The sequence below is a fragment of the Penaeus monodon genome, chromosome 16 (genome assembly GCF_015228065.2).
Source record: "Penaeus monodon isolate SGIC_2016 chromosome 16, NSTDA_Pmon_1, whole genome shotgun sequence".
NCBI lineage: Eukaryota > Metazoa > Arthropoda > Malacostraca > Decapoda > Penaeidae > Penaeus > Penaeus monodon.
Genome location: NC_051401.1, coordinates 14,376,162 through 14,399,642, shown reverse-complemented (window position 1 = coordinate 14,399,642; position 23,481 = coordinate 14,376,162). Strand labels below are relative to the sequence as shown.

At 38.0% G+C, this 23,481-nt stretch overlaps 1 protein-coding gene across 7 annotated transcripts in view; it reads right to left on the bottom strand.

Annotated features, from left to right (window-relative positions):
• Nucleotides 1-23,481, bottom strand: part of LOC119582541 (transport and Golgi organization protein 1-like) — a 59,618-nt gene that overhangs the window by 35,699 nt on the left and 438 nt on the right. For 2 of the 7 annotated variants that reach the window (XM_037930870.1, XM_037930869.1), the window contains exons 2-5: nt 18,855-18,988; nt 16,868-18,672; nt 16,106-16,297; nt 15,830-15,925 (exon numbers count right to left, since the gene is read on the bottom strand). In XM_037930870.1, coding sequence (XP_037786798.1) covers nt 15,830-15,925; nt 16,106-16,297; nt 16,868-17,258 — 679 coding nt within the window. In that variant the 5' untranslated portion in view covers nt 17,259-18,672; nt 18,855-18,988. Of the gene's footprint in view, nt 1-15,829; nt 15,926-16,105; nt 18,673-18,854; nt 18,989-23,481 lie in introns of those variants that run through there. The other 5 variants (XM_037930873.1, XM_037930868.1, XM_037930871.1 and 2 more) reach the window with 5 other exon arrangements.

Genomic DNA, 23,481 nt, shown 5'->3' with positions numbered 1-23,481 from the left:
TTCAACATTTGCATTCATTGGATCTTGAAGAGAAGCAGGCAAATTTGTAGTATCTATTACATCCTTTAACACATCTTGATGATGTTCAGCAAATTCATCTACATTAATATTGTTATTTTCCTGCATCCCTGTAAGAGTCCCAATATTCTCAGCTACACCTGAAACGTCAATAGCCTCAATCACAGATTCAGTTGGAATAGGCTTAACTTCCAACACAGCTTCTGTCTCTACTAACACATTTTTAGCTCCCTTGAGTACAGCATTAGTATCAATATCTGAAAATTTAGCTAAAACTATGTCTGATGTTTCTACAAAAGCTTCTGGTGAAAATATATCATCAGATGTAATTCCAGGTGACACAGGAATTTCCACTATTACTGCTTTATTACTGCTCTCAACAGCCTTATTTGAAAGAGTTGCAAAAACATCAGTACCAACATCACCTACTGAAACAATACTTCCTTTCTCAAACACAGGTTCAGGTTCTTTACCTCCAATTTCAATTGAAACTTTACCCACATGAACTCTGGTCAAGTCATAATCAACAATATTAGCTTTCATAAATGAAGTATCAAATGCAGTTTTAGTAGAAGCAGCATCTGTCTCAACTACATCTTCAGTTGAGATAGCATGAAACTTCTCAACTTCACCTTCAGAGGCATGACTGGCAAGCTCCTTAAATGCAGCATCTACCTCCTCAATCACTGCTTCAATTACAAAAGTATCAACCTCCTTAAGCACAGATTCAGTTGTGACAGTATCAACATCCCTAAGAGTAGCTTCAATTAACACAGCATCAATATCCTCAATATCAACTTCACTTGAGACTGTATTATCTTCCTTAGTTAAAGCTTCTGTGAACACAGCATCAATTTCCTCAATCACAACTTTACCTATATCAGAATCTAATACCTCAAATACAGTATCAGTCTCAAGGATAGAATCAATTAACACATCATCAATATTACTAGGCACAGCTTCACTTGTGGCTATACTGTCTTCAATCACTTCTTCAGGTAAAGCAGGTTCAATTTCCTCAATCACAGCTTCTTTCATCCTTGTATCACCCTCCTCAAATATTGCTTCTGTTGCAGCAGTACCAACTTCCTTAACTACATCTTCATTTAGGACAGTACCAGTTTCCAGAACTGTGGATATAGGCGAGTCAGTGTCAACTCCAACAGTGAACTCTGTGGTCACAGTAACATCTTCCTCAATGAGACCTTCAGCTGAGTCTGTATTGCCTTCTTTGGTAGTAGCTTTAATTGAAACTAAATTAGCTTCAGCAACAGCTTCTCCTAACAAAACATCAACTTCTTTTATGGTAGTTATAGTATCAACTTTTTCAGCTACAGTTTTGGATGAAAGAATGTCAACTTCCTCAACTGTAGCTTCAGCTGAGACAATATCAATTTCTTCGACAGTAGTTTCAGTTGAGAAAGTATCAACTTTCTCAACACCAGCTTTGATTCTGACAGTACCAGCTCCCACAACAGCATCAACTTCCTCAACTGTTATTTCTGTTAAGGAAGTATAAACTTTTTCAGTAGGAACTTCAGTTGTATCAACCCTGTCAATAAAAGCTTCAGCTGAGACACTGCTGACATTCTGTAAAACAGTTTCAAGTCTGACAGAATCTACTTCACCTACTTGGACTACAGCTTCTGCTGTACCAGAGTCAACTTCAAATGCAGTTTCAGCTATGACTTTATCAAACTTATCAAAAGTAGTTTCAGTTGTATAAGCCTCAGCTATCACAGTGTATACTTCCTTAACTACAGCTTCATCATCCAAAACTGAAGTGTCAGCTGAGACAATATCAACCTCCTCAATAAGAGTTTTTGCTGGAATTATGATATCTTCAAGAGCAGCTGCTTTTATCAAAGTATCAACTTCCTCAATTGAAGTTTCAGCTATGACTGTATCAACTTCTACATGAACCACTTCTGGAATTGTGTTATCTTCAACAGCAGAATCTACTTCCTTGAAAATTACTTCACTTATGTCTGTATCAACTTCCTTGACTGCAACCTTAACTGAGACAGAATCAATTTCCTCATATGTAGCTTCAGTTGAGACAGTATCAACTTCACATGGAGCTTCAGCTGAAATTTCACCTTCAACAGCAACGTCAGTTGAAACAGTAACTATTTTCTGAGCTGCATCTTCAGCTAAGATAATATCAACTTTCTCAAATACAGCTCCATCTAAGAAAGTATCATCTTCCTCAAACACTGCTTCACCTAGTACAGTATCAACTTCTTCAACAACAACTTCATCTAAGACAGTATCAACTTCCTCAACAACTTCAGGTGAGACAATAACATTTTTTTCATCTGTATCTGTTATGAGAGAATCTATTTCTGGTATTTGATGAGATGAGACTATACCAGCCTCTCCAACAGCATCTCCAATTACAACAGTTCCAACTTCCTCAACTGCTATTTCAGCAATGACAGCATCAACACTTTCAATAGCAGTTTCAGCTGAAACATTATGAACTTCTTCAACAAATACCTCTGTAGAGATAGTTTCTCCCTCCACTATATTTCTCTCAACTTTAATTATGGCTTCAGTTGAAACAGTATCAACCTCAGCATCAATTGAGACTGTATCTTCAAATTCTGCTGGGAGAGCATCAACTTCCTTGACTGGAACAGTGTCAGCTTCAACTGCAATGTCACCTATAGTAGGATCAACTTCCCCAACTGGAAGTTTATCTGAGACAGTATCAACTACAGTTACAGTTTCTGCTGAGACAGTTTCAAGTTCCTCAAATATAGTTTCAACTGTCATATGTTGTTCAACAGCACCTGCAGCTGCAATAGTATGAACTTTCTCAACTTCAACTGCTAAAGGATTAATTTCCTCTGCCACTTCTGAGACCATATCAAATTCCTTAACTACAGTATCAATTGAGACAACTTCCTCAAGAGCAGCTTCAGCCAACATATCACCTTCAACAACCCCCACAGTTGTTACAGCATCAATTTTCGTGACTGCAGCTTCAGCTGTAACACTATCAACTTCAACAGCAGCCTGAGCAAAAACTATATCAACTTTATCTGAAGCTTTAGCTTTGACAGTATCAATTACTTCAACTGTAGCCTCAACTGTGATGAAGTCAACTTCCTCAAATGCAGTTTCTACTGAGATATATTGCTTTCAAAAAAAACTTCTTCATTTGCAATCCAGCTAAGACACCATCAACTTCCTCAACTGCAGCCTCAGTTGAGACAGCATTAACGTCCTCAAATGCAGCTTGTGCTAACACAGTACCAACTTTGAGTACAGTTTCAGCTTCTGTTGAGAGAGTATAATTTTCAACTAAAGTTTCAGCTGAGAAAATATCTGCATCTGCAACTTTAGATAAGACAGTATCAACTTCATCAACTGCAGTTTCTGTTGATATAGTAACAACTTCTATTACAATTTCAGCATCAGGTGAGAGAGTATTGATTTCATCTGCAGTTTCAGCTACAAAAGTATCCTCTTTCTTAATTATAACTTCAGAGGAGATAGTATCAACTTCTTCAGATGCAGATTCTAATAGAGCATCAAATTTAACTACAGATTCAGCTGAGAGATAATCAACTGGAGCTTCAGCTAAGAAAATATCAACTTCCTCAACTACAGCTTCAGCTGAGACATTAACTTCAAATGAAACTTCAGTGAAGACAGCAGCAACTTCCTCAACTGCTGTGTCACCTGATATAGCATCACTTTCAATTGCAGCTTTAATTATGACAGTATGATCTTCCTCAACTGCAGTTTCTGCTGAGACAGTATCAACTTCCTCAACTGCAGCTTCAGCTGGGAAAGAATATTCCTCAACTACAGTTTCAGCTGAGACAGTATCAACTTTCTCAACTGCAACTTCATTTAAGACTGTATCAACTTCCTCAAATGCACTTTCCACAGAGATTTTATACCCATCTGCAACAGGAACTGCAGTTACATAAGCACCAATTTCCTCAAATGCTGGAGTGTGGACTTCAGCTTCAGTTGTAATGGTTTCAACTTCTACAATTTCATCTTCAGCTGTAAGATTATCAACTTCCTCAACTGCAGCTTCAGTTGAAATTATATGAACTACCTCAACTGCTTCAGCTGAGGCAGTATCATCTTCAACTGGAAGTCCAATATCACCTTCAACTGTAGCCCCAGCTATGACAGCATCAATTTCATTTGTAGCTTCTGCTGTGACACTATCAACTTCAACTACAGTTTCAGCCAAGAAAGTATCAACTTCTATTAAGACAGCATCAACTTCAATTGTAGCTTCAGTTAAAACAGAGTCAAGGCTAAATGTAGCTTCAGCTGAAACAGTATCAACTTCAACTGCAGGTCCAATATCACCTGTATCAACTACAGCTTCAGCTGAAACAGCATAAACTCCCTCAACTGTAACTTCAGCTATAACTGCAGCTGGGCCAATATCAATTTCCTCATATGGAGCTTCAGCTGAGACACTATTTACTTTCCCTGCAGCTTCAGCTGAGAAAGTATCACCTTTAACTATAACTTCTACTGAGACCATATTTACTTCCTTAACTGCAGTTTCTGCTGTTAAAGTATCAACCTCAGTTTCAGCTTGGGCAATATCAACTTCCTTAAATGCAGCTTCAGCTGAGGCAGCATTAACCTCCTTGACTACAGTTTCAGCTGAGACACTATCAACTTCCTCAACTCCAACTACAGTTAAGACAGCATCACCTTCAACTAAAGTTCCTTTCAAGAAAGTATCCTTATCCTCAAATGTAACTTCTACTGAGACAGTCTCAACTTCAACTGCAGCTTCAGCTAAAACAGTCTCCACTCCAAATATAGCTTCAGCTGAGACATCAACTTCATCTGTAGCTTCTACTGTTACATTACCACCTTCAACTTCCTTGACAACAGGTTTAGCTGTAGTTCCAGCTGAGACAGTATCAATTGCAACCTCAATTTCAACAGCAGCTTCAGGTGAGACAACACCAACTTCAACAGCATCTTCACTGAGACAGTATCAACTTCAATAGCATCTTCAGCTGAGACATATCAACTTCAGTAGCGTCTTCAGCTGAGACAGTATCAACTTCAGAAACATCTTCAGCTGAGACAGTATCAACTTCAGTAACATCTGCTGAGACAGTATCAACTTCAGTAACATCTTCGCTGAGACAGTATCAACTTCAGAACATCTTCAGCTGAGACAGTATCAACTTCAGTAACATCTTCAGCTGAGACAGTATCAACTTCAGTAACATCTTCAGCTGAGACAGTATCAACTTCAGTAACATCTGCTGAGACAGTATCAACTTCAGTAACATCTTCTGCTGAGACAGTATCAACTTCAGTAACATCTTCAGCTGAGACAGTATCAACTTCAACAGCATCTTCAGCTGAGACAGTATCAACTTCAGTAACATCTTCAGCTGAGACAGTATCAACTTCAATAGCATCTTCTGCTGAGACAGTATCAACTTCAACAGCATCTTCAGCTGAGACAGTATCAACTTCAGTAACATCTTCAGCTGAGACAGTATCAACTTCAGTAACATCTTCAGCTGAGACAGTATCAACTTCAGTAACATCTTCAGCTGAGACAGTATCAACTTCAGTAACATCTTCAGCTGAGACAGTATCAACTTCAGTAACATCTTCGCTGAGACAGTATCAACTTCAGTAACATCTTCAGCTGAGACAGTATCAACTTCAGTAACATCTTCAGCTGAGACAGTATCAACTTCAGTAACATCTTCTGCTGAGACAGTATCAACTTCAGTAATCTTCAGCTGAGACAGTATAATTCAACATCTTTTCAGCTGAGACAGTATCAACTTCAACAGCATCTTCAGCTGAGACAGTATCAACTTCAACAGCATCTTCAGCTGAGACAGTATCAACTTCAACAGCATCTTCAGCTGAGACAGTATCAACTTCAACAGCATCTTCTGAGACAGTATCAACTCAGTACTCAACGTTCATACATCTTCAGCTGAGACAGTATCAACTTCAGTAACATCTGCTGAGACAGTATCAACTTCAGTAACATCTTCAGCTGAGACAGTATCAACTTCAGTAACATCTTCAGCTGAGACAGTATCAACTTCAGTAACATCTTCAGCTGAGACAGTATCAACTTCAACACATCTTCTGGACGAGTATCATGTATAATCTTCAGCTAACAGTATCAACTTCAAGCTTCACTAGACAGTATCAACTTCAGTAACATCTTCTGGAGACAACAACTTCAGTAACATCTTCAGCTGAGACAGTATCAACTTCAACAGCATCTTCAGCTGAGACAGTATCAACTTCAAAGCATCTTCAGCTGAGACAGTATCAACTTCAGTAACATCTTCAGCTGAGACAGTATCAACTTCATTAGCATCTTCAGCTGAGACAGTATCAACTTCAATAGCATCTTCAGCTGAGACAGTATCAACTTCAGTAACATCTTCAGCTGAGACAGTATCAATGTTAATAGCATCTTCAGCTAAGACAGTATCAACTTCAAAGCATCTTCAGCTGAGACAGTATCAACTTCAACAGCATCTTCAGCGAGACAGTATCAACTTCAATAGCATCTTCAGCTGAGTCAGTATTAACTTCAACAGCATCTTCAGCTGAGACAGTATCAATTTCCTCAAATGCAGCTTCTGTTGAGACAGTATCAACTACAGTTGTGGTTTCAGCTGTGATAGAGTATGCAGCTTCAGCCATAACAGTAGCAACTTCCTCAACTGCAGCTTTACCTGAATCAGTATCAACTTCACATGTGCAACTTCAATAGCATCTTTCGCTGAGACAGATCAATGTCAATTTCCTCTAATGCAGCCATTGTTGAGATAGTATCTCCCTCAACAGCAATTCCAGTGTCAGCTATGACAGTATCAACCTCTAATGCAGCCCCAGTTGTAACATTTTCAACTTCAACTGCAGTTCCAGTTGAGATATCACCTTCAATAGCACCTGCAGTTCTGACAGTATCATTTTCTTTAACAGCTTTATTTGTGACAGTATAAACTTCTTCAACAGTAATTTTGGCAGGGACAGAAGCAGCTTCATCATCAGATTCTTCAACTATAGCTTTAGCTAAGGCAATATCAACTTCCTCAAATACATCAACAGCAGCTGCAGTTGCTACTGCATCAACTTCCTCAACTACAGCTTCACCTACAACAGTATAAACTTCAACTACAGCTTCTGCTGATATTTTATCAGCTTCACGTGCAACTTCAGTTGAGACATTATCAAGTTCAACTGCACCTTCAGCTGAGACAATATCAACTTCAATAGCATCTTTTGCTGAGACAGTATCAACTTCAACAGCATCTTCAGCTGAGACATTATCAACTTCAACAACAGCTTTATCTGAGAAACAGTACTAACTTCAACTGCAGCTTCACCTGTGACAGTTTCAACTTCAATATAACCTCAGCTGAGACAATATCAACTTCTACTGCAACTTCATTTGAGACAGTATCAACTTCACCTGTGACTGCATCAACTTTCTCCACTGCAGCTTCATCTGAGACAGTATCAACTACACCTGCAGTTTCAACTAAGAAAGTATCATCCTCAACTGTAACATCTAGTAATACAGTATCAACTTCAACTGCATCCTCAGCTGAGACAGCATCAACTTCATATGCAGCTTCTATTGAGATACTATCTCTAACACCTGCTACTATGATGGTGTCAACTTCCTCAACAGCAACTTCATCTGAGACAGTATCAACTTCCTCAACAGCAACTTCATCTGAGACAGTATCAACTTCAACTCCAGCTTCAGATGTGACAGTTCCAATTTCCTTAACAGCAACTTCAGCTGAGACACTACCAACTTCATCAGAGACATCAACTTCCTCTGCAACTTCAGTTGAGACAGTTTCAACTTCCTCAATTGCAACTTCAGCTGTGACTGTATCAACTTTCTCAACTTTAACTTCATCTGGGACAGTATCGGCTTTAACTGAAACTGAAGCTTCAGGTAGGACAGTATCAACTATACCTGAAGTTTCAGCTACGAAAGTATCATCCTCAACTGACACACCTAGTGAGACAGTATCAATTTCCTGAACTGCTGCTTCTGCTGATATATTATCTCCTGCAGAGACAGCATCAACTTCAACTGCAACTTCTGAGAAAATATCACCTTTAACAGCACCTGGTACTGTGACACTGTCAAGTTTATCAAATGTAGCTTCAGCTTCCTCTTCAATTTCATCTGAGACAACATCAACTTCTTCAAAAGCAACTTCATCTAAGACAATATCAACTTCCTCAACTGTAACTCCAGCTGTGATGATGTCAACTTCATCATGTGCAACTCCTGTTGAGACAGCAATAACTGCATCCTCAGCTGAGACGTCAATTTCAAATGCAGCTTTTGTTGAGATAATATCACCAACACCTGCTACTATGACAGTGTCAACTTCCTCAACTACAACTTCCGCTGTGATAGTATCAATTCTCTCAACAGAAACTTCATCTGAGATGGTATCAACTTCCTCAACTCCAGCATCAGCTGTGGCAGTTTCAATTTGCTCAACAGCAACTTCATCTGACACAATATCAACTTCAACAGCAACTTGAGCCAAGATAGTATCAACTTTCTCAACTGCAACTTCATCTGAGGCATTATTTACAGTTTTATCTGAAATAGCATCGACTTCCTCAATTGCAACTTCAGACGTGACAGTATCAATTTCAACAGCAACTTCATCAGAGACAGTATCAACTTCTACAGCTTTATCAGAGACAGTATCAATTCCCTCAACTACAGCTTCATCTGTAAATGTATCAACTTTCTCAACCTTTAACTGCAACTGAAGCTTCAGGTAAGACAGTATCATTCTCAACTGTAACATTTAGTAAGCCAGCTGATGCATTATCAACTTCAGTTGAGACAGTCACACATTCACCTGCATCTTCAGCTGAGACAGCATCAACTTCAGCTTCAGCTTCTACAAAGAAAATATCACCTTTAACAGCACCTGCTACTGTGACAGTGTCAACTTCCTCAGCAGCAACTTCAGCTGTGATAGTATCAACTCTCTCAACAGCAACCTGATCTGAGACAGTATCAACTTCCTTGACTGCAACTTCTAATGATATATGATCAACAGCACCTGCTGTGACAGTATCAACTTCCTCAACTGAAACTTCATTGTGACAGCATCAACTTCTCATCCAGAACTATATCTGAGACAGTATCAACTTCTACAACTTCATCTGTGACAGTATCAATTTCCTCAACTTCAGTTTCACCTATGACAGTATCAACTTTCTCAACTGCAACTTCATCTAAGACAGTATCAACTTCAACATCAGCTTCACCTGTGTCAGTTTCAAATGCAATTTCATCTAAGTCAGAATCAACTTCCTCACCATCAATTTCACCTGTGACAGTTTCAACTTCCTCAACTGCAACTTCATCTGAGACAGTATAAACTTCCCCAACTGCAAATTCAGCTGTGACTGCATCAACTTTCTCAACTGCAGCTTCATTTGAGATAGTATCAACTTCAACTGCAACTGAAACTTCATACAAGACAATAACAACTTTACCTGCAGTTTCAGCTGAAGAAGTATCATCTTCAACTGTAACTTCATCTGAGACAGTATCAACTGCAACTTCTGATGAGATAATACCATCTTCAACAGCAACCTGCTGCTGTGGCAGTATCAACTTCCTCAACTGCAACTTCAGCTGTGACAGTATCAATTTCCTCAAAAGCAACTTCACCTAAAACAGAATCAGTTTTCTCAACATCAGTTTTGCCTGTGACAGTTTCAATTTCCTCAACTGCAATGTCATCTGAGACAGTATCAACTTCAACTGCAACTTCAGCTGTGACCAGTATTAACTTCCTCAACAGCAACTTTTTCTGAAGTATCAACTTCTGCAACTTCATCTGAGACAATATCATCTCCTGTGAGACTTCAGCTGAGACAGTATCAACTTCCTCAACTGCAACTTCAGATGTGACTGTATCAACTTCAACTGCAACTATAGCTTTAGTTTCAGTTTCAGCTAATAACATATCCTCAACTGTAACTTCTACTGAGTTGGTATCAACTTCCTCAACTGCAGCTTTTACTGAAACATGATCAACATCCTGTTTAACGTCTGCTGAGAGAGTAACAACTTCAACTGCATGCTCAGCTGAGACAGAATCAACTTTAAATGCAGGTTCTACTGAGATATCATCTTCAACACCTGCTACTATGATGGTGTCAATTGCAGCTTCTGCTGTAACAGTATCAACTCTCTCTACAGCAGCTTCCCTCAACTGCAGCCTCATCTGAGACAATATCTTCAAATGCAGTTTCAGCTGTGACAGTATCAACTCTCTCAACAGTAAGTTCACCTGAGACAGTATCAACTTCAATTGCAGCTTCAACTGTGACAGTATCAACTTCCTCTGCAACTTCAGCTGAGTCAGTATCTTCCTCAACTGCTGCTTCAGCTGTGGCAGTATCAATTTCCTCAATTGCAGCTTCAAATGAGACAGTATTAACTTCCTCTGCAACTTCAGCTGAAACAGTATCAATGTCACAATCAAATTTGACAGGAGTGCAAGCTAAAACTGTATCAATTTCCTCAACAGTACCTGCAGTTGTGACAGGATCAATTTCATCTGAGACAGCATCAACATTCTCAATTCCAGTTTCAGGTGAGACAGTATCAGCTTCCTGAAATGCAGCTTTTACAAGGATAGTATGGCCTTTAACAGCGTCTGGAGCTTCAGGTAAGCCAGTATCAGCATCCACAAATACAGATTCAGTTGTAATAGCTTCAACTTCCTCAACTTCAACTTCACCTGACACAGTATAAACTTCAACTACAGCTTCTGCTGATGCCTCATCAACTTTCTCATGCACAACTTCAGTTGAGGTAGTATCAAGTTTAATTACATCAGCTGAGACAGGAACAGCTTCCTCAACTACAGCTTCTGAGCTATCACCTACATCTGCTGTCGCAGTTACTGTGACAGTATCAACTTCCTCAACTGCAGCTTCAGCTGTAACAGTATTAACTTCAACTGCAGCTTCAGCTGTGACAGCATCAACTTCAATTGAAACTTCATCTGACACAGTATCACCTTCAACTGTAGTAACTTCAGCTGTGACAGTATCAACTTCCTTAACTGCTGCTTCAGCTGAAACAGTATCAATATCCTCAAATGCTGCATGAACTTCTTCAACTGCAATTTCATCTGAGACAGTATCAACTTCAATTGTAATTTCTGATGAGGCAATATCTACATCCTCAACTGCAGCTTCAGCTGGAACAGTCTCAACTCCAATTGTAGCTTCAGCTGAGATAGTTACAACTTCAATTCCAGATTCAGCTGAGAAAATAACTTCATGTGCAGAATCAGCTGAGACAGTATCAGCCTCCTCAAATGCTCCTTCAGCTGAAATAGCATTAAATTCATCTAGTGTTCCTTCAGATGAAACAACATGAACTTCCTCAAATGCTGCTTCAGCTAAAACAGTACCAGTTGAGACATTATCAACTTCAAATGATACAGAATCCTTAACTACAGCTTTACCTATATCAATTTCCCTATCAGCACCTTCAAGTGAAACAGTACCAATTTTGGTTGAAGCTTCAGCTGAGATAATAACAACTTTCTCAAATCCTGTTTCTACTGAAACAGAATGAATTTCCTCAACTACATCTTTAGCTGATATGCTATCAACTACCTCAACTTCAACTTCAAGAGAGACAGTGTCAACCTCAACCTCAGCATTGTCATTAAGAACTTCCTCGAATGCAGCTTCAACTGAAAAAACATCAAATTCAACTACAGGTTCAGCTGAGGTAGTATCAAGTGCTGCTTAGCTGAAATGGCATGAACTTCCTCAACAGCAGCTTTAGCTAAGAAAGTATCACTTTCACTTGCAACTTCAACTGGGACAATATCGGTTTCTTCAAACACTGCTTCAGCTGAAACATGAACTTCAACTGCAGATTCAGCTGAGACAGTATCAGTGTTCTCACCTGCAATGCTAGCTGAGACATTATCAACTTTAACTGCAGCTTGCTCAACTTCAGCTTTGTTTGTATTAACTTTCATAATTGCATGTTCAACTGAGACAACATTAATTTCCATTACATCCGAGAGAGTAATTTCCTCAGATGCTGCTTCAACTGAAACAGAATGAACTTCAACTGTTTCTGGTGAGATATCAAATTTAACTGGAGTTTCATCTGAGATAGTATCAATTTTCATCGAAGCTTCATCTGAGACAGTAACAACTTCCTCAAATGCTGCTTTAAATGAATCAGCATGAACATCACTGCAGCTTCCACTGTGACATCTTCAACTTCCTTAAATACTGCTTGTGATGAAACTGCAAAAAAATTTAACTACAGCATCATCTGAGACAGTATCAACTTTCATTGCAGCTTCATCTAAGACAATGTCAACTCCTCAAATGCTGCTTCCACTGAAACATAATGAACTTCCTCACCTGCAGCTACAGCTAAAATACTATCAACTTCAACTGCAGTTTCAGCTGAGACAGTATGAATTTTCATTAAAGTTTCATCTGAGCCTGTAACAACTTCCTCAAATGCTGCTTCATATGAAACAGCATGAACTTCATCTGCAATTGTAGCTTCAACTGAGAGTGTATCAATTTCCTCAAATGCTGCTTGTGCTGAAACAGCAAGAACTTCAATTACAGCATCACCTGAGACAGTACCTACTTTCACCACAGCTTCATCTATGACAATGTCAACTCCCTCAAATGCTGCTTCAACTGAAATAGCACTAACTTCCTCAACTGTAATTACATCTGAGATACTATCAACATCAACAACAGCTTCCATCTCCTCAAATGTTGCTTCAACTGAAACATGCAATTCAACTGCAGCTTTAACAAGGACATTATCTTCAACTGCAGCTTCAACTGTGACAGTATTATCTTCCTCAAGTGCCACATCCTCATCACCTTCAGTTGTGATAGTATTAATTTCTTGAACATTCACTTCAGCTGAGATGATATCAACTTCCTCAACAGCAATTTCAGTTATGACATTGTCAATTTCCTTAACTGTAGTTTCAGTGATGACAGTTTGGACTTCCTCAACAGCAGCTAATGTTGAGACAATATCAACTGCAGATGTAAAAGTACCAACTCTCTCAACAGCAGTTCTAGCTCTGACGGAGTCCAACTCCTCAACAGTAATTTCAGCTGTGACAGCATCAATTACATCAACTCCCACTCCAGCTGTTGCACTATCAACTTTTTCAACAGCTTCAGTTCTTAAAGTTTTATCTTCCTCTAATGTAGCATCAACTACCTCTACTACAGTTTCAGCTGTCACAATATCATCTTCAGTTGTAGTTTCAATAATGACAGTATCAGCTTCCTCAACAGAAGATTCAGTTGTTAAAATTTCAACCTCAACAACTGTTGCTTTAGCTGTGATAGTATCAGTTTCCTCAACAGCATTTTTAGGTGACACAGTAATAACTCCCTCAACTTTTACTGGGACAGCATCAGCCTCTTCTATTGCAACTTCAACTACAGCTTCAGTTGAGACAGTATCAAGTCCTTCAACAGTTGTCTCAGTATCAACTTCAATGGCAGCTTCAGTTATGACAGCATCAACTCCCTCAATTGCAGTTTCAACTGTGACAGCACCAACTAACTCAACTGCAGGGTCAGTTGAGACAATATCCCTTTCAATTGCAGTTTTAACAGCAACAGTATCAAATGCAGAATCACCTTTGACAGCATCAGACTCACTTGAGACAGCATCAGCAGTTGACTTGATTACAGTTCCAGTTAAAACTTCCACAACTGCAGCTTCAGCAGTGATTGTCTCACCTCCCTGAACAGCAGTTTCAACTGATGAGATAGTATTAACTTCTGCAACTGCAACTTCCATTGAGATTATATCAACCTGCTCAACAGCAACTTCTGTTGAGACATCAACCCCCTCAATAGTAATAACCTGCTCAATTGCAATTTCTGTTGAGACAGTAGCAAGTTCCTTAATAACAGATTCAGTTGTGTCAGTATCAACTTTAAGAGCAGCTTCAGCTATGACAGCTCAATTCCATGAACAGCAGCTTCAGTTGTAGCTGTATAATCATCTCAAGGTCAAAGACAGATGTGGGAATTTCCTCCTTTACTTCCTCAACTTCAGTACTTGCTGGGCCTATATTAGCTTCACTAACAGCTTCAACTGTGACAGTATCAACTTCCTCAACCTCAGTTTCAGTGAGATTTTATAAAATTCAACTTCAACTTTGTCTGAAATAGTATCAACTTCAGCAAGAACTTCAGCTGAAACACTTTCAGGTTTAGCAAAGGTATCAATATCATCAACAACCTCTTCAGTTATGCCAGTATCATCTTTATCCACTCTTACAGCCTCAACTACAGCAGTACCAATTTCCTCAAAGGCAGCTTCACCTGTAATTGTATCAACTTCAACTGCAACTTCATTCAAGACAGTATTAACTTCAGATGCAGATTCAGTGACGACAGTATGAACTTCCACAACTGCAGCATCAGCTATAGCTTCGCTTTAACACAGCAATTTCTTCAACTACATTTTCACATGAGACAATTCCAACTATAGATTCAGGTGAGACAATATCAACTTCCTCAACCACAAACTCAGGCGAGACAATATCAATTTCATCTGTAAGTTCAGCTACATGGGTATGAACTTCGTGAATCATTTCATCTAAGCCTAGTGTGGAAAAAATATCAACTTTCTCTCCAACAGTTCCAACTGTTGAAGCACCATCTGTTTCAATTATTCCTTCAGCTGTGATGGTATCACCTACATTGCTTTTGCTGACAAATGCAACTGCATCACTTAAAACATCTGATTTGACAATCTCTCCACTTGATAAAGTATACACATCTCTAATTACATCTTGCTGTAACAATGCTTCTTCACCAAAAATTTTGGATGACTGAGTATCCATCTCATGCACTAAATGTATATGTGTATTAAAATTCTCAACAATCATATTGTTAGATACTTCATCATGAGACTCATAGTCTGCTGTTAGTTCTTTAGATTCAACTGGTATGACATCACTATTATGATCAATGAAATTTCCAAAAGAAGTGATAGTTTCATTTACAACAGAATTCACTGGCTCTAATGAAGACTTACTAGAAATTAAATCCACTTCTTTATCTAAAGACTTGGGGAGAAAGTTACTGTCTTTATCATCAGATGATGTGAGCATTAGTTGATCCTGAATGTTGGGCATTTCTATTGTATCACTTCTATCAACCTGATCTTCAACATCATTCTCTTCATTTTTCTTCTCTAAGGAATTAAAATTACTGACTAAACCTTGTGATTCACCAAAAATATCACTTTGATCTGATAGAGATAGTTGCCTTAAAAAACTCTCTGGCTCTTCCTCATCTGACACTTTATATAGAGAATTTGGCAAATCTACAGTAAGTACATCCTCTTCCCTATTTTGAATATCATTATCATTTGTTCCTTTAGCATATGGGACAGAAGGAACTTCATCATAACAATTTGAATCTAAATTGGTCTTACTTGGAACATTGTTCTTCTGTACTAAAAGTTCAAGCTTTTCTTCAAAATATTCAGGAGTGACATCCTCCTGACCAACATCAGTGAAGAGTTTCTCAATTAATTTGATAGCACCATGAACATTTCTTTTACGAGTGTTATGACCTATAATGCTGTTTGTTAGTAATTTAAGGAAGGAGTCATCAGTTCTAAAATGTGCACAAATAAGGTGATCTGTATCATTTGACACTAAACCTGTTAGGTGCAATAAGTTAATACCAAACGCTTTTGCTTGAAACTCACCTGCGAGATGTGCTAAGTTCTCAGGGTCTACACTAGGAGTTGGTTCTGCAAACAGTGGCCGTGCAGTACTGGGCCCTAATTCTTCCTGCTCGTCGTCTGAGGAGGCAGGAGGATCATCTACATCAGAAACACTGTTAACTTCTAAAAGGTCACTATAAACAACTGAAGGCTCTTTAAAATCACTTGGAGCAGATTTATCAACACCATTATCAATGACAGACTTTACATCAAAATTTGGCAATTCTCTAGAAACAACATTCAACTGCTCCATCTCACCAAGCTCTGAAGGACTATCTTCAACTCTTGAAGGACTATCTTCTACTTCGGAGGACACCAACAGAGGGGATTCTACACTTTGTGCTTCAGTATCTACAGTTGGTTGACTGTTAAGGTCAGTGTTAGTCACACTCTCACCAGTAACACCAGCACTATTACTGCTACTGTCACTTGCAGAAACATTCACATTTTCTGTAATGGATGATACTACATTTGAAGGAATGATTTTCTTTTCTAATTTACTTTGATCATTTTTCACAGTTTTGTTCTTATGAGACCTTTTTTCCCTTCTTGAGGTCTTATTTGAAGATGAGCTATTGGAAGAAATATCATTATCTACACCTTCAGTAGGTATATCTTGACCTTCAGACTCATCCTGTGTATCTTCACTGGTTCCTAAAGCATCTCTTGCTGGAACAGTACGAAGGCTTTTGCTACTCTCTAACACATGCTCGTTCTCCTTACTTTCTTTTTCCATATGTAAACCATATGGTTCATGCTCTCTACTACTATCCCTCTTACTACCAGAGTTAGAAACTGCCATTCCCCCACTATTCTCACTATCCACAGTATCATGCAATTCATTTGCTTTACCTGAAATAGAACTAGTTTCCTCTACACTGTTTGGATGAAGTTGTGTGGCTTCTATTTCTAATTCTCCTTCGAAGCTCTCTTCATTTAGTTTGTCACTACTATCTACAACATTCCCAGTACTTCCTACACTTATATTAGGCCCATCACCAACAAGCAACATATCCATACCTGAACTCTGATCTGAATCCTCTTCAGCATTATCATATGCATCACTAGGGATAAGGGTGTCATCTGTTGAAGTAAGGTCATCTGTGAATGCCTGAGGGCTAGGCACAACTGTGGCATCAGGACTGGACTCTACTGTGGGAGGGCCATCTTGTACTGCATGGGGTTTATAAGCTGTATCATCTACATCAGAAGCAGGAGGCTCATACTGATCTACAAGGGTATTTTCAGCATCAGAGGGCACAGAAGACACAGCAGGATCAGCAGTTTGTTCTGACTCCACTAGGCTTCCTTCCTTAGAAACCACATTTAGCTTTACATCACTTTTATCCTGAGGAGGCTCCGTCAGATTCCGTAAAATCAGATTCTGTTGAGGGGTTATCAGACTCCTCATTAGTATCTTCAGCACTTCCAAACCAAGATGAAAAGAAACCTGTACTTTCCTCTTCTGCTTCAGGTTCCTGAGCAACTACTTCCTCTATGATTGACTCAGGTTTTGGTACCATGAAGTCTGATTTATCTTCATCTTTCAAATCTTTTTCATTCGAATCAGGCAATGGTAACTGAGCATCTCCATCTTTGTCTTCACTTTTCATGCTTCTCTAAATCATGATTTTCTTGCACTTCACCTGATTCACCAAACCAAGAAGTCACTGAAGTTGCAGCTTGAGCAATCCAAGATGATGAAGTAGGACTGATATCTGGTTTAGAATCCTCTAAAATAATATCACTCTGATCTGTGAAAAGTTGTGTTACACTCTCTGTAGGGTCTGGATTTAAATCATGCACTATAGTCTCACTCTCCAACTCTGATTCGTCAGAAGTTGCACTGTCTAGACTCTGTGTGACTGTCGGCTCAGTTACATCAATGGCATTCACATCAGTGACAGTGAAAGTATCTGTTTCGATGGGAGGTGTTTGTACAGATGAATATTCCTCATTTACTACAGATGAAGAGTCAAGGTGAACAGATGACTCCACCATAACTGATGGAACTTCAGCAGGTGGTGGGTCATCAAAATATATTGTAGTGCCATCAATAACTTCATAATCAGGTGATGATGGTGTGGGAGTTGGGGAAGGCATATCCCCATTCTGAGAGCTAGTTTCTGGTGGATTTGTCTCTCCATCAGACACTTTTCACTTTCAGCTTGTTCCTCCAACTTATTCTGTGGGGAAGCATTTTCTGAGTCAATTCGTTCATCTGTACTTTCAACACTCTCTGGTTTTATTTCAAGATCCACTGCTTTTTGGTCCTCCTCAACAGAAATACTGTCATCAGTACTTCTATCCTTCACTTCTTCAGACCCTACATTATCATCACCTGTTTGTTCATTCACTTTCACCTCCTCCACTTCCTCAGATTCACTTTCTTCACCTTCTCCATCTTCTGATGCTGGTTCATCTTTTGGGGAATTATCTTTTATGTCAACCTCCTCTCCCTGTTCTAACTTTTCATTGGGGGACTGAGCTTCTTCTTCCACATTTTTCGCTTCTGTACCTACAACTTCTTCATTTGGTATTTCTTCTTTTTGTCCATCTTCCTGACTTAAGCCTTTTGTCACACGTTGAAACTCTATATCCTCAGCACTTGCAGCCACCTGATCTGCAACTTGCTCATCTTTTTGCTGTTCAACTTCATGCTGTAAATTCAAGTTATCAGATTTCTGTTCTTCAACCTGCTTATTATCTTGGGCATCAGGCACATTTACTCCTAGTTCTGTTGGCACCTCATATTCCAGCTTCTTTACAAAAAGTTTTGTTTCTCGTAGATATCTTTTTGGGACATACCCTCTCTTTCCTTTAATCTGTAATGAAAAATTTCCTGTTACTAATATAAACAGTTATGTATTACTTTTATGACCTCATTCCTGGATATCACCCTTGTATCTGTCATCTTATTTTGTAATAACTAATATATGACATATAATTTTTTTTTCCATCAATAGATGACACAGGATATGTTCTTATCTAATATCTGAAAACTCACCTCTACTCCCCAAAGGTCTTTGTTTGTACCAGCTTCTTTACTGAACACAGTAACTTCTGTATTGACAGGGAAGGACAGTATGTACTCATCTTTGCTTGGATAGCTAATCACTGTGATGGCTTTAGATATCCGTTCTGGAGTGAGAAAAATCTTAGATAATTTCCATATAGAATAAACTCTTCATATATAACCATATACAACCTACTCTGTTGGAATCAATATTAACAAAAAGTAGAGCCCTGTAAATACAATTAGACCCTTGAAATTTAGAGATCAAATAAAAGCAAAATTTTCTTTGTATTCCACACTTTCTTTAAGATTAATTCATGAGTTGCTTTAACTTTAACTACCAGTATAATAATGTATACATGGAAGTAAAAGCAATTATATCTTATACAACAGACTCAAAAGAGTTAACTTTCAAATCACAAAGGTTATTATCATATGAAAATAATGTGGGATCATCAATTCACTATGTACAAAAAAAACTAAAGACACCATTATGCCTAAAATTAGTGTTTTCATAGTTATGAAACCTTTTTTTCAAACATTTTCTGAACTGTTACAGGAAACTGATTAGCACACTGTATGTATTACAAAAGCTTCTGTATGAGCAAAAACATTTACAGCATACAGCTAAGCCCTCTACATCAGGTAAGAAACCCTGGGAATGCAGCAGAAGATTCCCCTTGGTATGATAATTCTATTACCATAGTTCCAGACAATGTATGTAGACACTGTATGGCTGCATAACACCTCTTCCGGGATGGTTTGCTTGAGATACACATAATATGCAGTGCCGTGATAGGAATGGTCTCCAATAAATATTAAATCCTTGAGACATTATATTTAGATTAATGTGAATCATTCAATAATGCATTTCTATTCTACATTATGAAATGATCCAATATAACAATTTCCAAGCTCTTCACTCCACACAAATACTATACTGTCACATCAAAAGTAACAAATCTATGATATAATAAATAGAAAACTGTTACTGTATTATTTGTAGAGAAACTATTGAAACAAATATTGAAAAAAAAAATAATAATCTGTAAAATATATACAATAATAATAATGGTGACATGCTTGTTGCACTTCAAGCTATATTTAGTCTATAGGTTAACCTTATAATCAGTAGATTTTACAATTCTCAAGTACAACAAATAACTATCCTGTTTGTAAACAATTTAAATCTGGAAGAGGACTGCATAAAAACTATATCCTTAAAATCACTGATTCAGGAATTCCAAATAAAATAAAACACTGGAATTCAGAAGAGAGGGAGATAGTAGTGCTTTGCCAAGGCACATGACAAAGTACAAAATGGAAAAAGGATCAAAGGAAGCCTTATAAGAACTGCATGACCCCAAAGTAGATCAAATGGGAAATAAACAAACAAAGTGCCCTCTCATTTCCTTTGTTTTTGTAGGACCATCATACAAGAGCTCCAAACCTGTGCTTAATATGTATATGTGTAAAGTAAATATGTAACATAATATTTTATAGACAATTTACTGATAACCAAATTCAAATACTTGTATGTAATTATAATGAGGGATTATTTTCTCTGTATGTTACTAAACATGAAAAATTAAAACAGAAAATTAAAAACAACAAACTAATATGATATAATGGGATTTGCGGTTATATCAGGTTAGTTACCTTAAACATCCTCTAAACTGTTAAAACTAAAATTATATATCAATTTAGTAAATTTTATAGTATATAACTCTTCAGTCCAATTTCATCAAGCTAATCATAAACTCTACAGAGGTCAGATTTTTTTGCCATAAAAATATGATTACCAATCCATTTCATACTCTGTTTATCTATGATTCTACTGAGTTAAATATTTTAATCCTAATCTTGATCAGCAAATACATATTTAAGATAAATTTTGATGAATAACTCTTCAGCAAGTATCCTATAAACATACTAATTTTGCCTGAACAGGAATGGGCTAGTAAAAAATATACACTATACCACTAGAACTGGAGTGAGAGAAATTTTCAAAAAAGCTGAAAACATCACAGATAAGGTCTGACAAAGCTGTTACCTAACAAAAGTTGACATAACATGTGAATTCCTAAGTCTTACAACTGTTAAGCTGATGTGTAATGCTTCTGAAACTTGGAATACTTGGAGATATTTGTTTTATGCACATGCACATATATACACATATCCCTAACACACACAAACAAACATATACATATGAATGTATATAATAAAAATATACATAAAAAAAATCCATAAAACAAAAATAGTTTCTAGAAGGATAAAAAAAAGAAGAAGAAGAAGAAATTAAAAAAAAAAAGGTGGAACTAAATCAGTGACAATCTTTAATCTATAGCCTACATTAACCATAATTCTGAATTTCAACATTATAGTAAAATAAGTTTTACTCCTCCCATGAACCATACTGTCCTAACACAACAGAGATGCATGTACTTGAGGGACTTCTTGGATTTCTCAGAAAGCACAAGACCCTCCTGACTCAGTAACCTAAATAATGGAGTTAACATAGTACTGCGAACCCATGCAATATGTAGGATGATGTGACCATTATCCGTTCTTTTCATATTTACTATTATCACCTTTTGAACCCTTAATCTTGTATCAATTCCATCAACAGAATAAACATATCTTTCCTTTTCCCATCGCTTGCAATTAACGATCCAAGAATAGAAAAAGAAAAAAAGAAAGAAAGGAAAGGAAAGGGGAAAAAAAATCATCTGGCACAGCCTATATCCAATAGTGTGTGTGTGTGTGTGTGTGTGTGTGTGTGTGTGTGTGTGTGTGTGTGTGTGTGTGTGTGTGTGTGTGTGTGTGTGTGTGTGTGTGTGTGTGTGTGTTTGTGTGTGTTTGTGTGTGTTTGTGTGTGTTTGTGTGTGTTTGTGTGTGTTTGTGTGTGTTTGAGAGAGAGAGAGAGAGAGAGAGAGAAGAGAGAGAGAGAGAGAGAGAGAGAGAGAGAGAGAGAGAGAAGAGAGAGAGAGAGAGAGAGAGAGAGAGAGAGAGAGAAGAGAGAGAAAGAAGAGAGAAAGAGAGAAAGAGAGAGAGAGAGAGAAGAGAGAGAGTGAGAGAAGAGAGGAGAGTGAGAGGAAGAGAGAGAGAGAAGAGTGAGAGTGAGAGTGAGAGTGAGAGTGAGAGAGGAGAGAGAGAGAGAGAGAGTGTGAGTGTGAGTGTGAGTGTGAGTGTGAGTGTGAGTGTGAGTGTGTGTGAGTATGAGTATGACTATGAGTATGACTATGACTATGAGTATGACTATGAGTATGACTATGAGTATGAGTATGACTATGACTATGACTATGACTATGAGTATGAGTATGTGAGTATGAGTATGTGAGTGAGTGAGTGAGTGAGTGAGTGAGTGAGTGAGTGAGTGAGTGAGTGAGTGAGTGAGTGAGTGAGTGAGTGAGTGAGTGAGTGAGTGAGTGCATGCTCATGTTTGTTAGTATTTGTGTCTGTCTGTTAAAATCTGCGTGTGTCTGTCAGTATCTGTGTGTGTCTGTCAGTATCTGTGTGTCTCTCTCAGTATGTGTGTGTGTCTCTCAGTATGTGTGTGTGTCTCTCAGTGTGTGTGTGTCTTCAGTATGTGTGTGTCTCTGTCAGTATGTGTCTCTCAGTATGTGTGTGTGTCTGTCAGTATGTTTGCGTCTGTCAGTATGTTTGTGTCTGTCAGTATGTGTGTCTGTCAGTATGTGTGTGTATCTGTCAGTATTTGTGTGTGTCTGTCAGTATGTGTGTGTCTGTGCATTGATGGGTGGCTCTGCCCTCAAACATCTCCCAGAAAACAATGCCTTCACCCTTGGTATGCACAGCAAGATAAAGCCGAAATGCAGGAACACCGAGTGGACTTTGGCTATTTGAAGTGCTTTTTGCAATCTTTTTTCTTTATTTATGGCATTAACATATGTGTCTGCATATTATTTAAAATACCACCGACTGTAACATTTTGTCCTCTACAAGAATATCATCAAAAACTACAAAAACTAGCATACTAGACCCCCTACCAATCACCATATTTCTCTAGTGAGGGTCTCTGTCCCCATACCACCTTCCAATCATCAACTGTCTTCTTTTATACTTTAACCTAAATCTGCCTGAGTGCAACTTGAAAACCAGGTCTTTTATGCAGCTGGAAGACAGACAAGCCTGAGAATTTGCATATCAAGGGTTCATGATAGGACTGATATACATACAAATAAATATACACAAATACAAGCTCATGCTGAATACTCTGACATGACAATACAGGAATACATCAGTATTCAAATGCACTGCATTTTTAGCTCTTCCATCTTGTAAAATTTTAACATAAGGTTGGAAACTTTAGTTTATCATTACTAGAATAGTGTTATCAGTTACATTCCCCTTTAAAGAAAAATGAAGTCAAATAACAATTGAAAATAATGTAAACAAAATTTGACTTTCTCAAGGTTAGCAAATGACACAATTTACAAGATGTTATCTTCTGTTGACATAAGAATACCAGCTTATCTAACTGTCTTTATCTCTGTCACAGGCACTATATATAGCATTCACAATGTCATCTTTCCTGATAAAAGCGAAGACAGTGAAAGAAAAGGAAAAGAAGTAACATTTTCTCAAAATTTCTCATCAA